Raw genomic sequence first — 19,005 nt, 5'->3', positions numbered from 1 at the left:
AGATATTGTTTATAAAGACGTTCCAACTACACCTGAAGATATGCGAGGGAGAATTGTCAGAGCACGTGGTTCGATAAGTACAGAAGTTATGAAACGTCCCTTTTGTACAATTATACAGGACTGTGCTTAAACTGACACACAATATTTTCTTTTAGCGCAACGCAATCTGACTTTTAAAAATCTCTATAAAAGAATGGCCCTTACTAACATTAACCTATACCTTTCACAAATCACTTACCTCACAAAAATCTTTGTTACTCGAACTACTGCAATACAGCGAGCGCCACTACTGCCAGCTAAATAAATTATTCAAACTACTGAAGGCACTAACTACTGATAGGCATAGTTAGCAAATGAAAGATTTTGATAGACAACAAACACTGTATTTACCTTAATAATCATAATATATATAGCAGTTCATGCCATCCAGTCTTACAAATTTCAAATCTCCGCCATCTCTCTCCTCACATGCACCACTGCTGGCGGCTCACCTCCAACTGCGCAACGCTACGCGCTGTTCACATCCAGCTGCCCAACACTACAGTGGCAGACACCAATGCAAACTAGCCACAGACTGCACACAGCACAGCCAGCGATTTTCATACAGAGCGCTACGTAACATTGCCAATAAGAAAACCTAAACAGCCTACTTACAAAGTGATAAGGAATACTACTCAATCCATGATAAGAAGATTGCAGCCTGTATTGATACCAATGGACATCACTTCGAACACCTTCTGTAAATGGACCTTCATGCCACCTTTTTGACCTTCGTTGACCTTCACAAACCTTACTGTTACACATCATTGAATTCGTCTTGATAGCCACTATCAGAAAAAGTACCAAACTATAGCATCCCATTAAAAAAAAAAAAAACAAAGTTGACCTTCATATCTCTGACGCAACCTCACCTGGCAACAAAAAACCAACTTCATATTACGGGCCCCGTTGTCCCATGCAACATTTATCCCACAAATCTTTCAGCTACTGTCATAATTTCGGAGTCATTCTAGGTGGCAATAGTTAGTGACTCAACCTGTATATTTTACACAAATCCACGTTCTGGGGTAGGTCTTTGTATGATTGTGACGAGAACAGAACGTAAATCACGTAACTTCAATCTGACTGAAGAAAAATTACGATAACGCCTACGGTAAATAAGTCAACGTGACACTCAGTGTAATCCAACAAGAACAAATTCTCCCTTCTGTGTACATGCTGTTGTCCCGTGGATCACATCAGGCTGGATAACGAAGATATGAAGTACATTTACGTCTGATGACATAAACAGAACTGTCCACGCCAATCATATCTTAAATACAAGTACGTGACTTGAAAGCGGGTAAACTAGTTACATCTAATTAAAAATAAGTTTTGATGTTAAAATCTCACTTCTCCAATAATTGAGAGCTGCAAGACAGGGCGTACCGAAAATGTTTATACTAATCTAGTTGTTCTGTGTAGCGCATTTATGTTTTATATGATAAAACAACATGGCTGGGTGTTGTGTGATGTCCTTAGGTTAGTTAGGTTTAAGTAGTTCTAAGTTCTAGGGGACTGATGACCATTGATGTTAAGTCCCATAGTGCTCAGAGCCATTTGAACCATTTTTTTGATAAAACAACAGCCATGAAACTGGAAAAAAACTTTCAACTATTTAATGCTATTTCGTTCCTTTCATTAATTTAATTGAAACGATTAAACTGCTTTTGGTATACGGTAGCACTAAACACTCGTGAAGCTTGCACTGAGGTCCCATACAGAGGTCATTGCAGAAATATTACCGTGTTTTAATTCTACTGTTGATTCAATTGGAACCACTTCTGCTCCGAGCAATTTATTCAAATATGAAGCATTTCTTAGCAATATTAAAGTATTTTCAAATTGTGGAAAGTAAGTTCGTCTCGAAAGTTCCTGGGCAGCAGCTGTTTCGTAGTACCGTTATTGCGCTCTGTAAGAGACTTACACTGCAAGGCCACGGTAATGAATAGCAGATCATTTCATGTGTCTAGAGAATTTCTGTTGCGTTATATGCGCGCGTCTATGACTAATCATTGCTGAGGATTGTTATTCACTTGGTAATATTACTTCTTATTTTGTTCCTGGCTGTAGTCTTCAGCAGCTGTAGTATTTATTTCAGAATAAAAGTCAGTCTTCAGTAACAAATATACTTTTGCAGAATGAGATTTTCACTCTGCAGCGGAGTGTGCGCTGATATGAATCTGCCAGGAAGTTTCAAATATACTTTTATTTTGCCTTACTGATTTCGACAAATTAAATTGTCATATTCAGAAGCTTAGTATTGGTTTCATAAAAGCAAAATGTGACGGTATGTCCAAATATATATACATATATATATTGCATGCCATTTTTGTAAAAACAGATTGATAATTTACAGTAATTTTACAATAATGACATACAATATGTATATTTTTGGACAAATAATGTCGTTATGCTTCTATGAAGAAGATACTGACATGTGCTAAACCAGTACTAAGTTTCTGAAGATGATAAATTGACTTTTCGAAAACGGTAAAACGAAATAAAAATATATTTCCAAGTGATGACTGAATTTTATTCTGTAATGCTATTTTCTTTGGGTATTATTCACTTACTAGTTTAGACTGTATGGCCTGCAAAGAATTTTTTTGTTTTTATTTAATCGAATTTTTATGCCGTTCAAAATTGCAACACCTAAGTTTTTCACGATAATGAAGACCATATGAACATGGTCTGTTCCTAAGGTATTTCTAACCAAAAAGAGTTTCTGGTAGCTGGAGCCGAAGTTTTTGCATTCTCGGGGAGATATTGCCATAGCTACTTTCATCCCCTAAGAAATATTTCTTTATATCTAGCTGAGAACTGAAATACCAGTTTTCATAAATTTAGCTTCAAAATTTTTTTCATCTCTAACCGAAAAGCCAAATATAAATTTTCATAGCTTTAGCTTCATAAATGCTTGCAAAATGAAATACTTCCATAAAAACTTTCATCTTCCGTTTCAACCCCATAATGATTGAATTTCCAAGAACAGTAAAACCCGTGTATTTTTATTTCTGGCTGAGAAGTCAAATTTAATTTTTCATAGATTTAGCTTTAAAATACTTTCATAACAAAATGTTGTCATAAAAATTCTCATTGCCTTTTTCCACACCCTTAGGGGTTCAATTTCCAAAAACATTGAAACACGTATTTTTTTAATTGTAATGGAGAAGTCAAATACCAGTATTCATAAATGTAGCTTCAAAAATACTTTAGTAGTTTTCTAATGGTGATATATTTCCAAAACAAAAAGCTTACACGCAACATTTAACCCCCGTAGGGTTGAATTTCCAAAAATACTGAAACATGTACTTCTTTATTTCTGTCCGAGAAAGCGAATACCAATTTTCGTAGGTCTAGCTTCAAAATTGTCTTATTAACGACTTTTTTTTTTTTTTAAATTCGTCATCTGTGTTCCACCCCTTAGAGTTGGTATTTCGAAAGATAACTTGTTAAATGACGCACACAGTGTAAGCTCCACATTCCTTAGCGATTTTGTCTGGGGGATGAATAGTAAGTCAGAAAGGACATTGCCTTTTATAAAGTATATAGAGATTACGAGAGCATCTTCAATCATGGCCGTTTCACCTGGAACATTAATGTCCACTGCCATAGCGAAGTCACTTCAGTTTTAAAAAAACCTTAATACAACTTGTTATGGAATAAAGCAATGGCAATTATCAAGACTTGTCAGTGAAGATACAGTATAAACAATGTATGTAGGTTGTGGTGGCAGTGAACGCGTTGTTCACTGTATAAGATTACATTCGGAGTTGTGGCTTCAGCCACAGCTAGGCGGTATAGGTAGTCGGCGTGCTTGTCCTACCTGTATGCGGGCCTCGTTGAGCTTGGTGGTCCGAGCCAGCTCCTCGCGGCAGTAGATGTCCGGGTAGTGCGACTTGGAGAAGGCCGCCTCAAGCTCAGCCAGCTGCTCCTGCGGGAATCACAAGACGTCTCAGAATGAGCAGTCCGGCAAGCAGGGAGGCCTGCCGTCAGAGCTACTTACTGACTCCTCACTCTCCTCTGCCCCCTGCACGTAGCATCAGGACTTTGCGGAGCATGAGACAGAAGTAGGAGTGTAGAGAGATGGGGTGGACAACTTGGAGAGCAATGCGTGTAGCAGCTGTGGAGAGGGGGAGAGTTTGGTGTGGAAGAACGGAAGTTATGAAGCTGTCAAATGTACAGTTTGGTTTTAGAAGTGGTTTAACAACTGAAAATGCTATGTTCTCTTTTCTCTGTAAGGTTTTGGACGGATTAAAGGTTGCGAACGCTAGGTGTTTTCTTTGGCTTAACGAAGGCTTTTGACTGTGTTGACCACAAAATATTACTGCAGAAGTTGGACCATTATGGAGTAAAGGGAGTAGCTTACAACTGGTTCGCCTCTTACTTTAAGAACAGAAAGCAGAATGTAATTCTCCGCAATATTGAGAATGGTAGTGATGTTCAGTCCCAATGGGGCACTGTTAAGTGGGGCGTTCCCCTAGGGTCGGTGCTAGGGCCACTGCTGTTTCTTATTTATATAAATGATATGCCTTCTAGTATTACAGGTGATTCAAAAATATTTCTGTTTGCTGATGACACCAGCTTGCTAGTGAAGGATCTTGTGCGTAATAATGTAGTTCATGAAAAAAGTTCGTGGCTTGTGGAAAATAATTTGATGCTAAATCACAGGAAGACTCAGTTTTTACAGTTTCTGACTCACAATTCAACAAGAACCGATATTTTGATCAGACTGAATGGGCATATTATAAGCGAGGCGGAACAGTTCAAGTTCCTAGGCGTTCGGATAGATAGTAAGCTGTTGTGGAAAGCCCATGTTCAGGATCTTGTTCAGAAACTAAATGCTGCTTTATTTACCATTAGAACAGTATCTGAAATAAGAGACAGTTCAACACGAAAAGTAGTCTACTTCGCATATTTTCATACGCTTATGTCGTATGGTATTGTTTTTTGGGGTAATTCTTCTGATTCAAAGAGGGTATTTTTGGCTCAAAAACGGGCTGTTCGAGCTATATGTGGTGTAAGTTCGAGAACGTCTTGTCGACCCCTATTCAATAGTCTGGGAATTCTGACATTCCCCTCACAGTATGTATTTTCTTTAATGTCGTTTGTTGTTAGCAATATTACCTTATTCCCAAGAGTTAACAGCTTTCACTCAGTTAATACTAGGCAGAAATCAAATCTGCATGTGGAATGCAGTTCCTTGACTCTTGTGCAGAAAGGAGTGCAGTATTCTGCTGCATCCATTTTCAGTAAGCTACCACAAGAACTCAAAAATCTTAACAGAAGCCCAAACACTTAAGTCTAAAATGAAGAGTTTTTTCATGGCTCACTCCTTCTATTCTGTCGAGGAGCTCCTGGAAGAGCTGAAAAATTTAGCAAATTCCAGTGTTACATTGTTGATTTTCTTTATTTAAACTTACGACTTGTCGTCTCAATATGTTTCTTATATTTCATTTTATCTGTTTCTACTATCGTGTTATAATTTCATGTATTGACTCGATCCATGACCATGGAGACTTCTTAATTTGGTCCCACGGAACAATAAATAAATAAATAAATAAATAAAAGACGTAAGGAATAGTTCGTTTCCCTCTTCACACCATAGTGCCTCTCTCCTTCTCTTCACTCGTAATCTAGAGCATAAACGAATTCATAAAATCAGAAACCCAATATGTCCAGTACCAGAAACGTTTCAAGAGAAGCTAAAAACGTGATTATCAGAAGATCCATTAACTGAAAACCGTTGAGAAAAATCCCACATTTTATACTGCAGGGTATGTTATTCTAAATCCAAAAGGTTGCGCATGCCTATAACAGGAACCGAAATATTAGTATGTATAACTACTGGACATGAGCGGTTTGTTCTCAACAGTGTGGGCATGAGGGTTTCTACATCAAATCAATTGCAACAAATACCGTTTTAGTGCGATTTATTAATGTATCAACAAACAAATAATGCACAATATGTGCTGCATTGTAAACCATGAGCTTTGGCCTAAACGTCCTCCCCGTTCTAGTTTGTGTATTTTCTGTTTATCAGTCTTGCTTCCTTTATAACATCATATTTCCGTTTGTTGCAGAAGCCTTTCCTTCTCTTTCTTCGTGGTTCTATATTACTCATGTTAGAAATGCTTCAACAATGCTCAATTAATAGTAAAACAATGTAATAATTTAATGAAAACTGAGTGTCATACTAATTTCAATATAGTCATATAACGTTTATGTACTGGGTGATTATTATTAAACTTCCAAAACGCTATAGAAATAAGATCACTGGTCATAATGAAATCAAATTGCAACAAAATACTATCGGAGAAGGGGGGAAATGTTGTCAGAAGAAAAACAAATAATTTGAAAATTTTGTCAATAGATGGCGCTGTATGCGGCGGAATACATACATGAAAACGTCTGTCACCCGCATAACCCACTGAAGCTGGTACAAACACGCTGGGTACGCGGCTTTTCCTCCTTTCGCGTCTGCGACGTTCGCCATGACTGTTCCAATGGAGGATCGCGCTCTGCTCGTAAAGCTGTAATACAAGGATGATGACTGTGCACACGTCGCTCTGCAGAAGTTCCGGACACTGAAGGGTTTGAAAAAAGGCGTTGGTTCGATGAATGCTGTGGGTCTGGAGAAAATGATTCGGAAATGCGACAAGGCGGGTTCTTTTGGTGTCTAACCTGTTAGAGGGAGGAAACGAATTGATTCGACGTCAGTGGAAGCAAAGCCCACAGCAATGCAGGAGGAGACGAGTGGTGGTGTGCAAGCGTGAAGCGCACGGAGAATTGCCAAAACATTGGACATACCCATGAGCACGGTGCGTAAAATCCTACGAAAGATCCTTCTTTGCTATCCATTCAAAATTACTCGTGTGCATGAGTTGCTTCCTGTTGACCTGCCAGCAAGAGAGACATTTGCTTTAGAATTTCTTGCTCTCATGGAAGTGGACAATGGTTGGCCGTGGAAGATTTTTTGGACAGACGAAGCCCACTTCCATCTGACAGGATATGTCAGTACACAGAATTGTCGGACATGGGCAACGGACTATCTACACGCAAATCAGCCAGTACCACTTCATCATGAAAAGTTCTCTGTGAGGTGCGGGTTTACCGCATCATTTGTCATAGGGCCATATTTTTTCGAAGAGACAGGTGCTTCCGGTCGCGTTACCTGTACCATCACTGGTAAGCGCTGTGAGTGTCTTTTGGGAAACCACGTCATTCCAGCTCTCCAACAGCGTGGATGTGTGCATGGGATGATTTTTATGTAAGATGGCGCACTTCCGCACATTGCAAATCCAGTTAAGCAGCTGCTAAAGCACCATTTCTGATATTCTAGAATTATCAGCCTCCATTTCCCTACAGCCTGACCGTCCCGATCACCTGATCTTAATCCGTGTGATTACTGGCTGTGGGGCTGTCTGAAAGATGTTGTGTTCAGTGTTCCGATTGCGAACTTAGCTGCACTCAAGGCCGGCATTGCGCAACACATTCTGAACGTGACCTCGGAAACATTTTGATCAGTTGTGGAACATGCTGTTTCTCCGTTTTAACTTGTTTCAGAAAACGGTGGGCAGCATATTGAAAATGTTTAGCGCCAGTCATACGGAAATTAATAATCCGATTTGATTTTGACTGATGCTTTCTATGCTGTTTTTGGCCTCTGGACAGTTAAAAACCGATGTGAGTGATGCGTTTTACGCGGTTTCTTGCCTCAGGGCACTTAAACACCAATTTTTCCCATCCAATGTTATATGAACTTACCTTGGTTCAGATGCTCAGATGTGTGTGAAATCTCATGGGACTTAACCGCTAAGGTCATTAGTCACTAAGCTTACACACTAGTTAACCTAACTTATCCTGAGGACACACACACACACACACACACACACACACACACACACACACACACACACACACACATGCCCGAGGGAGGACTCGAACCTCCACCCTCATCAGCCGCACAGCCCATGACTGCAGTGCCTTAAACCGCCCGGATAATCCCGCGCGGCCCTTGCCTTGGTGGATGGGGCTACGTAACAAACAGTATCACACCTGTACACCCATGCACACTGAGTAGTACAGTTTGTCTAACGTCACACTTACGACTTAGGCATTGGTATATGATTCATTTGTCATTTGTAGTCGACAATTATTAAATTATGATGGTTACAGCCGCCATCTCTTGCTACAGTTTGTAACTATTTTTTTTCCCTCTGCCATACGTTTTATCCCTTCTCCGACAATATTTGACGACATTCTGATCAGTGGTGTTATTTCTACAGCGGTTTGAAAGTTTAACTTTAATTATAATAACCCTGTATATTATTAACTGTCAACTGTTTAGCACTCAGGTACAACAACCTTATAAAACAAAGTAAACTACCAATGAAATCAACGAGAAAACAAAGAGAATGATATTTCCACTCACTAAAGGTAGAAATGCGTCATTTGACTGGACACGAGACGTTTCTGAACAAAACGGTAACGTTTACCATGTCATAACATGGAAACAATTAAGTGGACATGAGGTATTCCTATCACAATCAATGTCGCTGCCTTCAAAGATACATAATCCGCCATTATCCCATTTCGCAAAATATGTGGACATAAGGAGTTTCTGATTTTATCGATTCAAATAGTAAATCAAAGTTCGAGTTCTTGCCCTGGTACATATTTCTATTCGTTACACCAGGGAGATAACAATGTGCCTTCTACAGTTAATAGCCAGTCCCAGGAAAATATGTTTTGTACATATTTTATTGAGAAAGGCTGGTCAGTTACACATTATGCAGTCATAAATTCCTGATGACAGAAGGAACAAGTTTGCGTCGGGACAGCTTTTTTCCTTAACATACGTAACCGCTTTTGCAGTACCAACATTGTTTACCAACTACGGCATACGCACAGTCCACGAACAGAACTAGCAATTGTACACAAGTACTGAAGTAGGCCTATGAAGATCCGTCGTCGTAACTTATGACTCAAAATAATATATTACTGCAGTGCAGTGATACGCTTTAACGTCAGTAAATGCCGCTTGAAAGGTCTAGAATTTGTAATGACAGCCAATCGGACTATCCGCGGGTAGGATTATGTAAGTAAGTTACAGACAGTGTTATGTCATGGAATGAAGTTATGCTCGTACATGTATATTGAGACGCACCATAGGAATAATACCAAAACACAGCAAAAATTCTCATAGGCAAGGATGCACTAAACACCTCGATGAAATGTTAACACTTGTCACAACGTTATATATCCAAGCAATACCGCAAAAATACATTCGATTTAAATATGAGTTCCAAGAAACAAAACTGTACGCCTATAAAATCATTTTTCCCAACTGCTGTGTGACAAAAATGAGGAGTAAGGAAGTGTCCGGTAAAGTGGTCACTGGGGTTCTGAAGGCTATGGTGTACTGGCATGGCGTGGGAATTGCTTTAGCTTATTCTCCCTGGAGGGCCCTGTCATGCCGTGAAGCCTAAACTGTTTGCTGTGCTGTGTAATATATGACTCCATAATCGTACTATAGTTATTGAAATTTCGGTCCCGCTATTAGAGAGTATACAATTTCTGTATAATGACATCACTGCGGGCAAAGCGGTCATCTCGGCGGTTAGTTCTGCTCACTTCGTGCAGCGGTAAAAGTAGCTGCAGCGGCCGAAAGAAGGTGGCGGCGGCGGTACTTGCTGCATGTCCTTGTTAGAATGATCCAGAAACGGAAAATAAAGAAACAGAAGAAAAATAAAATGAAAGAAAGCAAAAAGTTGCCAAAGAAAAGAAAGGCAGAAACAAGAAGAGTGCGAAGAGCATGAAACACAACCCTAGAAGACCTCGTTTCGACGACAGTGATGGAGACAGAGAGAGCACTTACTTTGAAGAAAAGTTTTCAAATTGAGGACCAGAGGAGCAGTTGCTTTAGTCCGAATTGTGCTCGCTCTGGGCCCACGAATTCAGTACAGGATCTGAGGAACACAGTTTCACTTTTATCTGTGAAAAGTGCGAATAATTTATATATATATATATATATATATATATATATATATATATATATATATATATATAAAGGTTTTGCATCACGCCAGTTCCCAGAACTCCTGAAGATGGATGTTGACTGTGATATTCTATCACAGACACAGTACCTTTGACTGTTCAGAGAAGTCACTAACCCGCCCAGAGATGTAAACAACCATGCATGACCAGCGCCTATTATACGGAGGGGGTCCGACAGCTAATCCGTTCCTCTCAATCCACCACGAAGGAGGTATACGGCTCGTGTTGTCTGTGGTTCAACTACGCCTAGATGGTCAACACCGCGGTTCGATCGCGTCTGCATTGTTACTTTGTGCCAGGAAGTGCTCTCAACAAGGGAAGTATCCAGGCGTCTCGGAGTCAACCAAAGCGATGTTGTCCGGACATGGAGGAGATACAGAGAGACAGGTACTGTCGATGACATGCCTCGCTCAGGCCGCCCAGGGGCTACTACTGCAGTGGATGCCCGCTACCTACGGATGATGGCTTGGAGGAATCCTGACAGCAACGCCACCATATCGAATAACGCTTTTTGTGCAGCCACAGTACGCCGTGTTACGACTCAAACAGTGCGCAATAGGCTGCATGACGCGCAACTTCAATCCCGACGTCCATGGCGAAGTTCATCTTTACAACCACGACACCATGCAGCGCGGTACAGATGGACCCAACAACATGCCGAATGAACCATTCAGGATTAGCATAACGTTCTCTTCACCGATGAGTGTCGCATATTCCTTCAACCAGACATTCGCCGGAGACGTGTTTGGACGCAACCCGGTAAGGCTGAAGGCCTTAGACACACTGTCCAGCGAGTGCAGCAAGGTGGAGGTTCCCTGCTGTTTTGGGGTGGCATTATGTGGCGCCGACGTACGCCGCTGATGGCAAAGAAGGCGTCGTAATGGCTATATGATACGTGAATCCCATCCTCCGACCGATAGTCGATCCCTGTCCGCAGCATATTGGCGTGGCATTCGTCTTCATGGACGACAATTCGCGCCCCCATCATGCACATCTTGTGAATGACTTCCTTCAGGATAATGCCATTGCTCGACTAGAGTGGTCAGCATGTTCTCTAGACATGAACCCTATCGAACAAGTCTGGGGTAGATTGAAACGGGCTGTTTAAGGACGACGTGATCCTCTGAGGGATCTACGCCGAATCGCCATTGAGGAGTAGGACAACCTGGATCAACAGTGCTTTGATGAACTTGTGGATAGAGTGCCACGACGAATACAGGCATGCATCAATGCAAGAGGACGTGCCACTGGGTATTAGAGGTACCAGTGTGTACAACAATCTGGACCACCAACTCTAAAAGTCTCGCTGTATGGTGGTACAACATGCAATGTTTGGTTTTCATGAGCAAGAAAAAGGGAGGAAATGGTGTTTATGTTGATCTCTCTTCCAGTTTTCCGTACATGTTTCGGAATAATCGGAACCGAGGTGATGCAGAACTTCTTTTGTTCTATATACATACAGCGTGAGTCACCTAACGTTACCGCTGGATATATTTCGTAAACCACATCAAATACTGACGAATCGATTCCACAGACCGAACGTGAGGAGAGGGGCTAGTGTAATTGGTTAATACAAACCATAAAAAAATGCACGGAAGTATGTTTTTTAACACAAACCTACGTTTTTTTAATGGAACCCCGTTAGTTTTGTTAGCACATCTGAAGATATAAACAAATTCGTAATCAGTGCCGTTTGTTGCATTGTAAAATGTTAATTACATCCGGAGATATTGTAACCTAAAGTTAACGCTTGAGTACCACTCCTCCGCTGTTCGATCGTGTATATCGGAGAGCACCGAATTACGTAGGAATCCAAAGGGAACGGTGATGGACCTTAGGTACAGGAGTGACTGGAACAGCACATTACGTCCACATGCTAACACCTTTTTATTGGTCTTTTTCACTGACGCACATGTACATTACCATGAGGGGTGAGGTACACGTACACACGTGGTTTCTGTTTTCAATTACGGAGTGGAGTAGAGTGTGTCCCGTCATGTCAGGCCAATAGATGTTCAATGTGGTGGCCATCATTTGCTGCACACAATTGCAATCTCTTGCGTAATGAAATATCGTACACCGCGCAGTACATTTGGTGTAATGTCGCCGCAGGCTGCCACAATACGTTGTTTCATATCCTCTGGGGTTGTAGGCACATCACGGTACACATTCTCCTTTAAAGTACCCCACAGAAAGAAGTCCAGAGGTGTAAGATCAGGAGAACGGGCTGGCCAATTTATGCGTCCTCCACGTCCTATGAAACGCCCGTCGAACATCCTGTCAAGGGTCAGCCTAGTGTTAATTTCGGAATGTGCAGGTGCACCATCATGCAGATACCACATACGTCGACGCGATTCCAGTGGGGCATTTTCGAGCAACGTTGGCAGATCATTCTGTAGAAACGCGATGTATGTTGCAGCTGTTTGGGCCCCTGCAATGAAGTGAGGACCAATGAGGTGGTCGCCAATGATTCGGCACCATACATTTACAGTCCACGGTCGCTGTCGCTCTACCTGTCTGAGCCAGCGAGGATTGTCCACCGATCAGTAATGCATGTTCCGTAGATTCACTGCCCCGTGGTTTGTGAAACCCGCTTCATCGGTAAACAGGTAGAACTGCAACGCATTCTCTGTTAATACCCATTGACAGAATTACTCGCGATGATTAAAGTCATCGCCGGCCGAAGTGGCCGTGCGGTTAAAGGCGCTGCAGTCTGGAACCGCAAGACCGCTACGATCGCAGGTTCGAATCCTGCCTCGGGCATGGATGTTTGTGATGTCCTTAGGTTAGTTAGGTTTAACTAGTTCTAAGTTCTAGGGGACTAATGACCTCAGCAGTTGAGTCCCATAGTGCTCAGAGCCATTAAAGTCATCACCATGTAATTGCTGATGTAGCGACACATGAAACAGGTGAAAGCGGTGACGATGGAGTATGCGCATGACACTACTTTGACTCACTCCACCGGCTCTCGCAATGTCCCGTGTACTCATGTATGGGTTCATGGCAACAGCAGCTAACACACCAACTGCACCCGCTTCTCCTGTGACGGGCCTGTTACGGACCGTTTGCGTGCTACGACCATACCTGTTTCATACAGTTGGCGGTAGATGTTTTGCAATGTGCGGCACGCTGGATGCTCTCTGTCCGGGTACCGTTCTGCATACACCCTGTAGGCTTCAGCTGCATTTCGTCGACACTCGCCATAGATGCGTATCATCTCCGCCTTTTCAGAGTTCGAATACACCATGCTCACAGTTCCTAAAACACTACACTATCACAGACGTCTGGTAACACGGTGTACTACAGTTGGTCGGCGTGCGGAGACGAATGCAGAATAACAATAGCAGCAAGCGCTGCATGCGGACACTGCGACAGCTAGACCAAACCACGACAGTGCACTACAGCCACACTCGTAAACACGGTCGTCATCGTAAACATGTCCCTGCAGATGCTGCTCGCCGACCGTGGCCCGTGTTTGTTACAACACGCAACTGAACGTCGGAGGTTTCAAGCGCCAACTTTAGGTTACAATATCTCCGGATGTAATTAACATTTTACAATGCAACAAACGGCACTGATTACGTATTTGTTTATATGTTCATATGTGCTAACAAAACTAACGTGGTTCCATTTAAAAAAACGTAGGTTTGTGTTAAAAAACATACTTCCGTGCATTTTTGTATGGTTTGTATTAAACAATTACACTAGCTCCTCTCCTCACGTTCGGTCTGTGGAATCGGTTCGTCAGTATTTGATGTGGTTTACGAAATATATCCAGCGGTAACGTTAGGCGACTCACCATATATATATATATATATATATATATATATATATATATATATATATATATAAAGCAGTTTTTATCCCTTATTTTTGAGTGGCCACCTGGAGAAACTTCAAGTGTTAAATGTACTTAATGTAATCCTGAGGTAATTAAACTAGTCGATATTATACTTAACCAGTTGCAAATTGCAATCACTCATTTCTACGCATTGCCGTCTCTTGCTACTTAACTTAAAAAGCGGGAATACCTTCGCCTGGTTACTTTGCTCAGCTCTCCGTCAGATGAATTTACGCGAATGCGTGAGTGAATTAATCTTGTTTCGTTATTGTTGGCGATACTGTTTTTTTTAACGAAGTGATTTCGACAGCGTTGATTGGATATAAGCCGTTGTGATCAGCGTTGATATTTAAATTGTGATGTGCCTCTTTTCCCCTGAAATTTTTAATTCTGCTGTTCCATGTGTTTTGGTGCTGATTGGTTTTTTTTGTTTGTTTGTGTGTGTGTGTGTGTGTGTGTGTGTGTGTTGGGGCTGTCTAAAGCTCCATGAATATGTGTCGCTTCCGCTACTTAAAATTGCCTAGTAATTACGTAATTAATTCTACCTGCCAAAAGTCCGATTGCCAATTATTGGATGAACAGTTTGGCTTCACCGGCCACGAGAAGCTGCTGTAATTGCGTGGTTACCCACGGACAATCAGTTTTGGCCAAGCGACCGTCTTCAAGTAACGCGTTAACATTAGATCGGGTTAAAGGAAGCTTCCTTTACAATAAATACATAATTATCATCAATTGCAGAACCACGTATTTCACATCAAGTAATGTTCCGTTAACCTAGTGTAATATTAACCCGTGACTTGATGGTGGTCGCTTGACCAAAACTATTTGTGAACAAAGGCGATGCCACTCTGTGAATACACTGAAGCTGTGCATCACTGTTGACAGTAAACCAGCATTAATTCGGAAAGGAGGCTTCCCGTCATAAATTCTGCGACATGCGATTGTTATTTTCTAGTTTTAATGAACCTCTGACATGTTGTATATTTCATGTAAGTAGGTAGGCGCTGTAAATCCACGATTATTGTTGACCAGTAATTAAAAATGGTTTGTGTAGATGAATTGATTATCATTGCATTTTATGTGAATAGCACATTTATTGCAATGATGTAGTGGAAAACAGGAGAAATTTTGTTTCAGCTTATTTTGTTGGGGCGTCAGTGTGCAGGGATAGTTAAATCACATTCACGTATGCCAAAAAATGAGGTCAGGGCTTGCTAAGAAATGACTGAAATATTTTTGTGAGATTCCACGCATTTTTCCACAGACTTAGCCGTCATACCGATAAAACTCACAAACTTTTGTATGTAACTTGGTATAGTCTTGAAACAGATGCATTAACAGCGGTACTGTTCGTTACAAGTCCTTTACGTTACCAACTCAATCGCTAACTCAGCCACAACTGCTCACAACACATCGCGCTAACTTACTACCAAAGACCATGATGTACCAAAGATAACTTTCAAAGATGTTACATTGATATTAAAACGCAAATTGTGATAATAATTTTAGGTACATTAAAAAGTATAAATTCATTCGTTATTGCAGAATACAATTTTTCTTAATACAGGGTGTTCGAAAAGTCTCTCTGCAGTGAGGTATGATTGTTAGCCGCGCGTGCCGTATCCCACGGTGAATATACCGAAATGAAACTCAGTGAAATACAAGCTATTAATTTCTTGATTATTCATTTTTACTTACAAATTTTCAGGTTAAATGTTGAAAGTGTCCCTCCTGTTGTTGAATACACTATTAAATTCGTCTAATCATGTTTCCAAACACAAGCTGTAACATTTCTTCTGTAACAGAAGCAGTGAAAGTGGATATTGCAGTTTTCAATTCATTGATGGATTTTGGACGGTTTTTGTAGACAATTGCTTTCGTTGCACCCCAGGATAAAAAGTCAGGTGGTGTTAGGTCAGGCGATCGTGGAGGCCAAAGTCCCTGTGAAATTATGCGATGACCAAAAACATCAACAAGCAGTGACACTGAAACGCATGCTTTATGCGCGGTCGCACCATCTTGTTGAAAATAACCGTTCCGTATTTCACTTCACACGAGGTCTCCTATGAATGGATACAGAATATCACTGCAGTATCGTTGTGTGTTTATTGTTTCGTTGAAAAATATAGGATCCACAATCCGACGTCTAGAAATTGCAATCCAACCTCCTATTTTCACAGAATTAAGTGGTTCCTCATGAATACACAATGGATTTACAGTACTCCACATACGAGAATTTTGCGAGTTCATGTACCCGGATAAATGAAACCACGCGTCATCAGTGAACAACTTTTCATTAAGAATATCCCTTCCATTTTGTTGAACGAAATTTTTGAACGATTGACACTAATGCAGTCTTTTGCCATAACCAGTATTTTTCAGTTCTTGCACGAACGTCACTTTGTATGGGAAAAGTTCTAAATTTTTCCTTACAGCTGTGTGGGCCGTTCCGACACTATCATCGGTTTCCTGGGCGAGTTTTCTTATTGACTTATTCGGACTCATGGACATTTTATCGGAAATATCGAGTAGTTTATCCTCGGACAAAACACAAGGACGATCACTTCTCGGTGCATCTGTCACTGAACCCGTACATCGAAATTTGTTAATCAAATCTCGCACAGTGTCGCGATGTGGGAGTGTTGTCTCTGAGAAAACTGAATCAAATGTTTGACGAACTGAAACTGTGTATTTACTGCCAGCTTTGAACACTTGTTCGACTAAAAACACACATTCTTCAATGGTTAGAATTTTGACAGTGGCAACAAGGAAACAAAGGAACTAAACTTAAACGTTCACGTCAACACGTAACGACACACACCAAAGATGCTACTGACGCTGGCTGATATAAACGAAAAAGTGGAATGTTGGGAGAGTCCACTTGAAGGGAAGTAACCCAGGCAGGCGAACAATCATACGGCACGCGCGGCTAACAACCATACGGCACTGCGGAGAGACTTTTTGATCACCCCGTATTTGTAATTATTATTTTAACCAATTCGGTTTTAACTAAACACAAGAATCCGTGGATGACTAATCTTTTCGAGGTCATCATAATGGTATCTTCTTAGTAAGTACAAGACACTCCAGCAATAAGCTTCAAATAGGACAAATAGGGCACTATGTGGATACAATGAGCTCCCCAGCAGTTGCGAATACGAAGCTCCATCAGCTGTATGAGGGAATGAGGACAATGAAAATTTGTGCCGAACTGGGAATCAAACTCGGATTTCCTGCTTTGCGTGGGCGGTCCCCTTAACGGCTTTGGCTATCTGTGCGTGGGGCTCAAGCCAGGATTTCGTGATTTGTAGGGTGGTCCCCTTAATGGCTTTGGCTATCTGTGTGTGGGGCTCGAGCCTGGATTTCCTGCTTTATGCGGGCAGTCCACTTAAAGGCTTTGGTTATGTGTCCGTGACTCACAGCCAGATCCGAACTTTCAAATGTTATCGTTCCTGTGTCGCAACCTTACTCGTGCACATATTATGAAATTCTCGCATGAGGGAGGACATTTTAATTCAGAGTCACTGTCTGGTATTGGCAGATAAATCCGATGTTGCAGTGTTTGTGTGGGTGCCTTCGGACATGCAAGGGACCACAGCCATTATAGAATACACGAATTGTATTCACAGCTACGAGTATGAACAACCAACAGCTGTGTTTGGAAGTTTAGGTTTAGCCTTGAGTCGTGCACGGGTAGCCAAAACTCTTAAGTGACCGCTAGTGCAAAGTCGGAAATTCGGCTTCCGGTACCGATCCGACACAAATTTTCATTTTGGTCATTGGCATATATAGATGAATAATACATTTCACGTACATCATAACTGTTTTAGTCACCGCAGTGCGAAAGAAGGTAGTGCTGAATGCAGTAAGGATCACAAGACGTAAACCAGAGTAGAGTGTCGTTGGTCGCTTACCTGGGTGAAGGTGGTCCTGTGGCGACGTCGCGCGGGCGTGGGGCAGGAGGCAGTGGTAGGCGTGTGGCCGGCGTGCGGGGGCGGCGCGGGCGACGGTCCGCCCCCAGAGCCGCCCCCCAGCAGCGCCGCGGTCGCCGGCTCCGGCTTGAGCTTCTTGAAGGCGCCCTCGGCTCCTGCAGCACACAGTGGCCACCGGCCGTCTGCAGAGGGCGGGCGCTCAGCGCTCACCGCCAACGGATCTCTCAATGGTGGAGGGGCGCGAGCGAGGCCTGGGGCGTCGAGGCTCTGGCTGAGCTCTGCTGCCAAACAGGATGTTGGGGGTCTGCAGGAGCGAAAGGTAGCAGCGAGGTGGCCCTGCATGAGAAGGGTGGAGCATGGGTACGAGGGGAGCTGGGATCGTCATGGATCAGATAGCTATGTGGTGTTAGGAGTTTGTCAGGACCAATCTTAGCAGCGAGGTGGTTCTGTTTGGAGTATGAGGGAGGTCAATATCATCGATGGTCTGAGAGATGTCTTGTGTCAAACGGAGTCTTGGGGCTCTACAGGGACCAAGGTTGGTAGCTGCTCTCCTATTGTGGAGTGACACTAAAGTGGTGCAGGGCCACAAAGGAGGGTAGGCTCCTTATGAATCTGATGAATGATTAGTGGAAAAGAGAATGTTGAAATGTTGGGAGTGACTAACGCTAGCAGCATTGTAGCCCTACTGGAGAGGGATTCTGTAGCAGTGCAGGGGCAAGAATAGGGCTAAGATACTTGTGGATCCGAATGATGTTTAGTGCCAAAGAGAATTTTGAAATTTTTGGATTTCTGAGCGTGGTAGTCCTATGGCAGAGTGCCTCTACAGCGGTACAGGAACATAAGGAAGACCAAGATCCTCACAGGTCTGATGTACAAAAGGAATGTTGGAGGTCTGCAATTAACAAGACTAGCAATATGGGAGTCCTAGAAGAGAGTACTTCTACACTAGTGTAGGGGTATGAGGAGGTCAGGATCAACATGGGTCTAATGTTTGGAGAGATAAGGAATGTTGGGCATTTAAATGGACCTGAACTAGCACAGTGATGGCTCTACAAGGAAAAGTCTCTGCAAAGATGCAGAGGTACACCAGAGGCTAGGACCATCATGGATCAGGGGTCAAGAGGGGAACAT

At 42.2% G+C, this 19,005-nt stretch overlaps 1 protein-coding gene across 1 annotated transcript in view; it reads right to left on the bottom strand.

Annotated features, from left to right (window-relative positions):
• Positions 1-1,174: 1,174 nt before the first annotated feature.
• LOC124550783 (glycine, alanine and asparagine-rich protein-like) overlaps positions 1,175-19,005 on the bottom strand; it is a 166,896-nt gene continuing 149,065 nt past the window's right edge. The window contains exons 5-7 of the mRNA XM_047125507.1: positions 17,857-18,178; positions 3,869-3,976; positions 1,175-1,243 (exon numbers count right to left, since the gene is read on the bottom strand). Coding sequence (XP_046981463.1) covers positions 1,175-1,243; positions 3,869-3,976; positions 17,857-18,178 — 499 coding nt within the window. The remainder of the gene's footprint in view (positions 1,244-3,868; positions 3,977-17,856; positions 18,179-19,005) is intronic.

This window comes from Schistocerca americana, chromosome 9 (genome assembly GCF_021461395.2).
Source record: "Schistocerca americana isolate TAMUIC-IGC-003095 chromosome 9, iqSchAmer2.1, whole genome shotgun sequence".
Taxonomy (NCBI): domain Eukaryota; kingdom Metazoa; phylum Arthropoda; class Insecta; order Orthoptera; family Acrididae; genus Schistocerca; species Schistocerca americana.
Note: the sequence above shows the minus strand (reverse complement) of the source record. Positions and strands in the feature narration are given on the sequence as shown.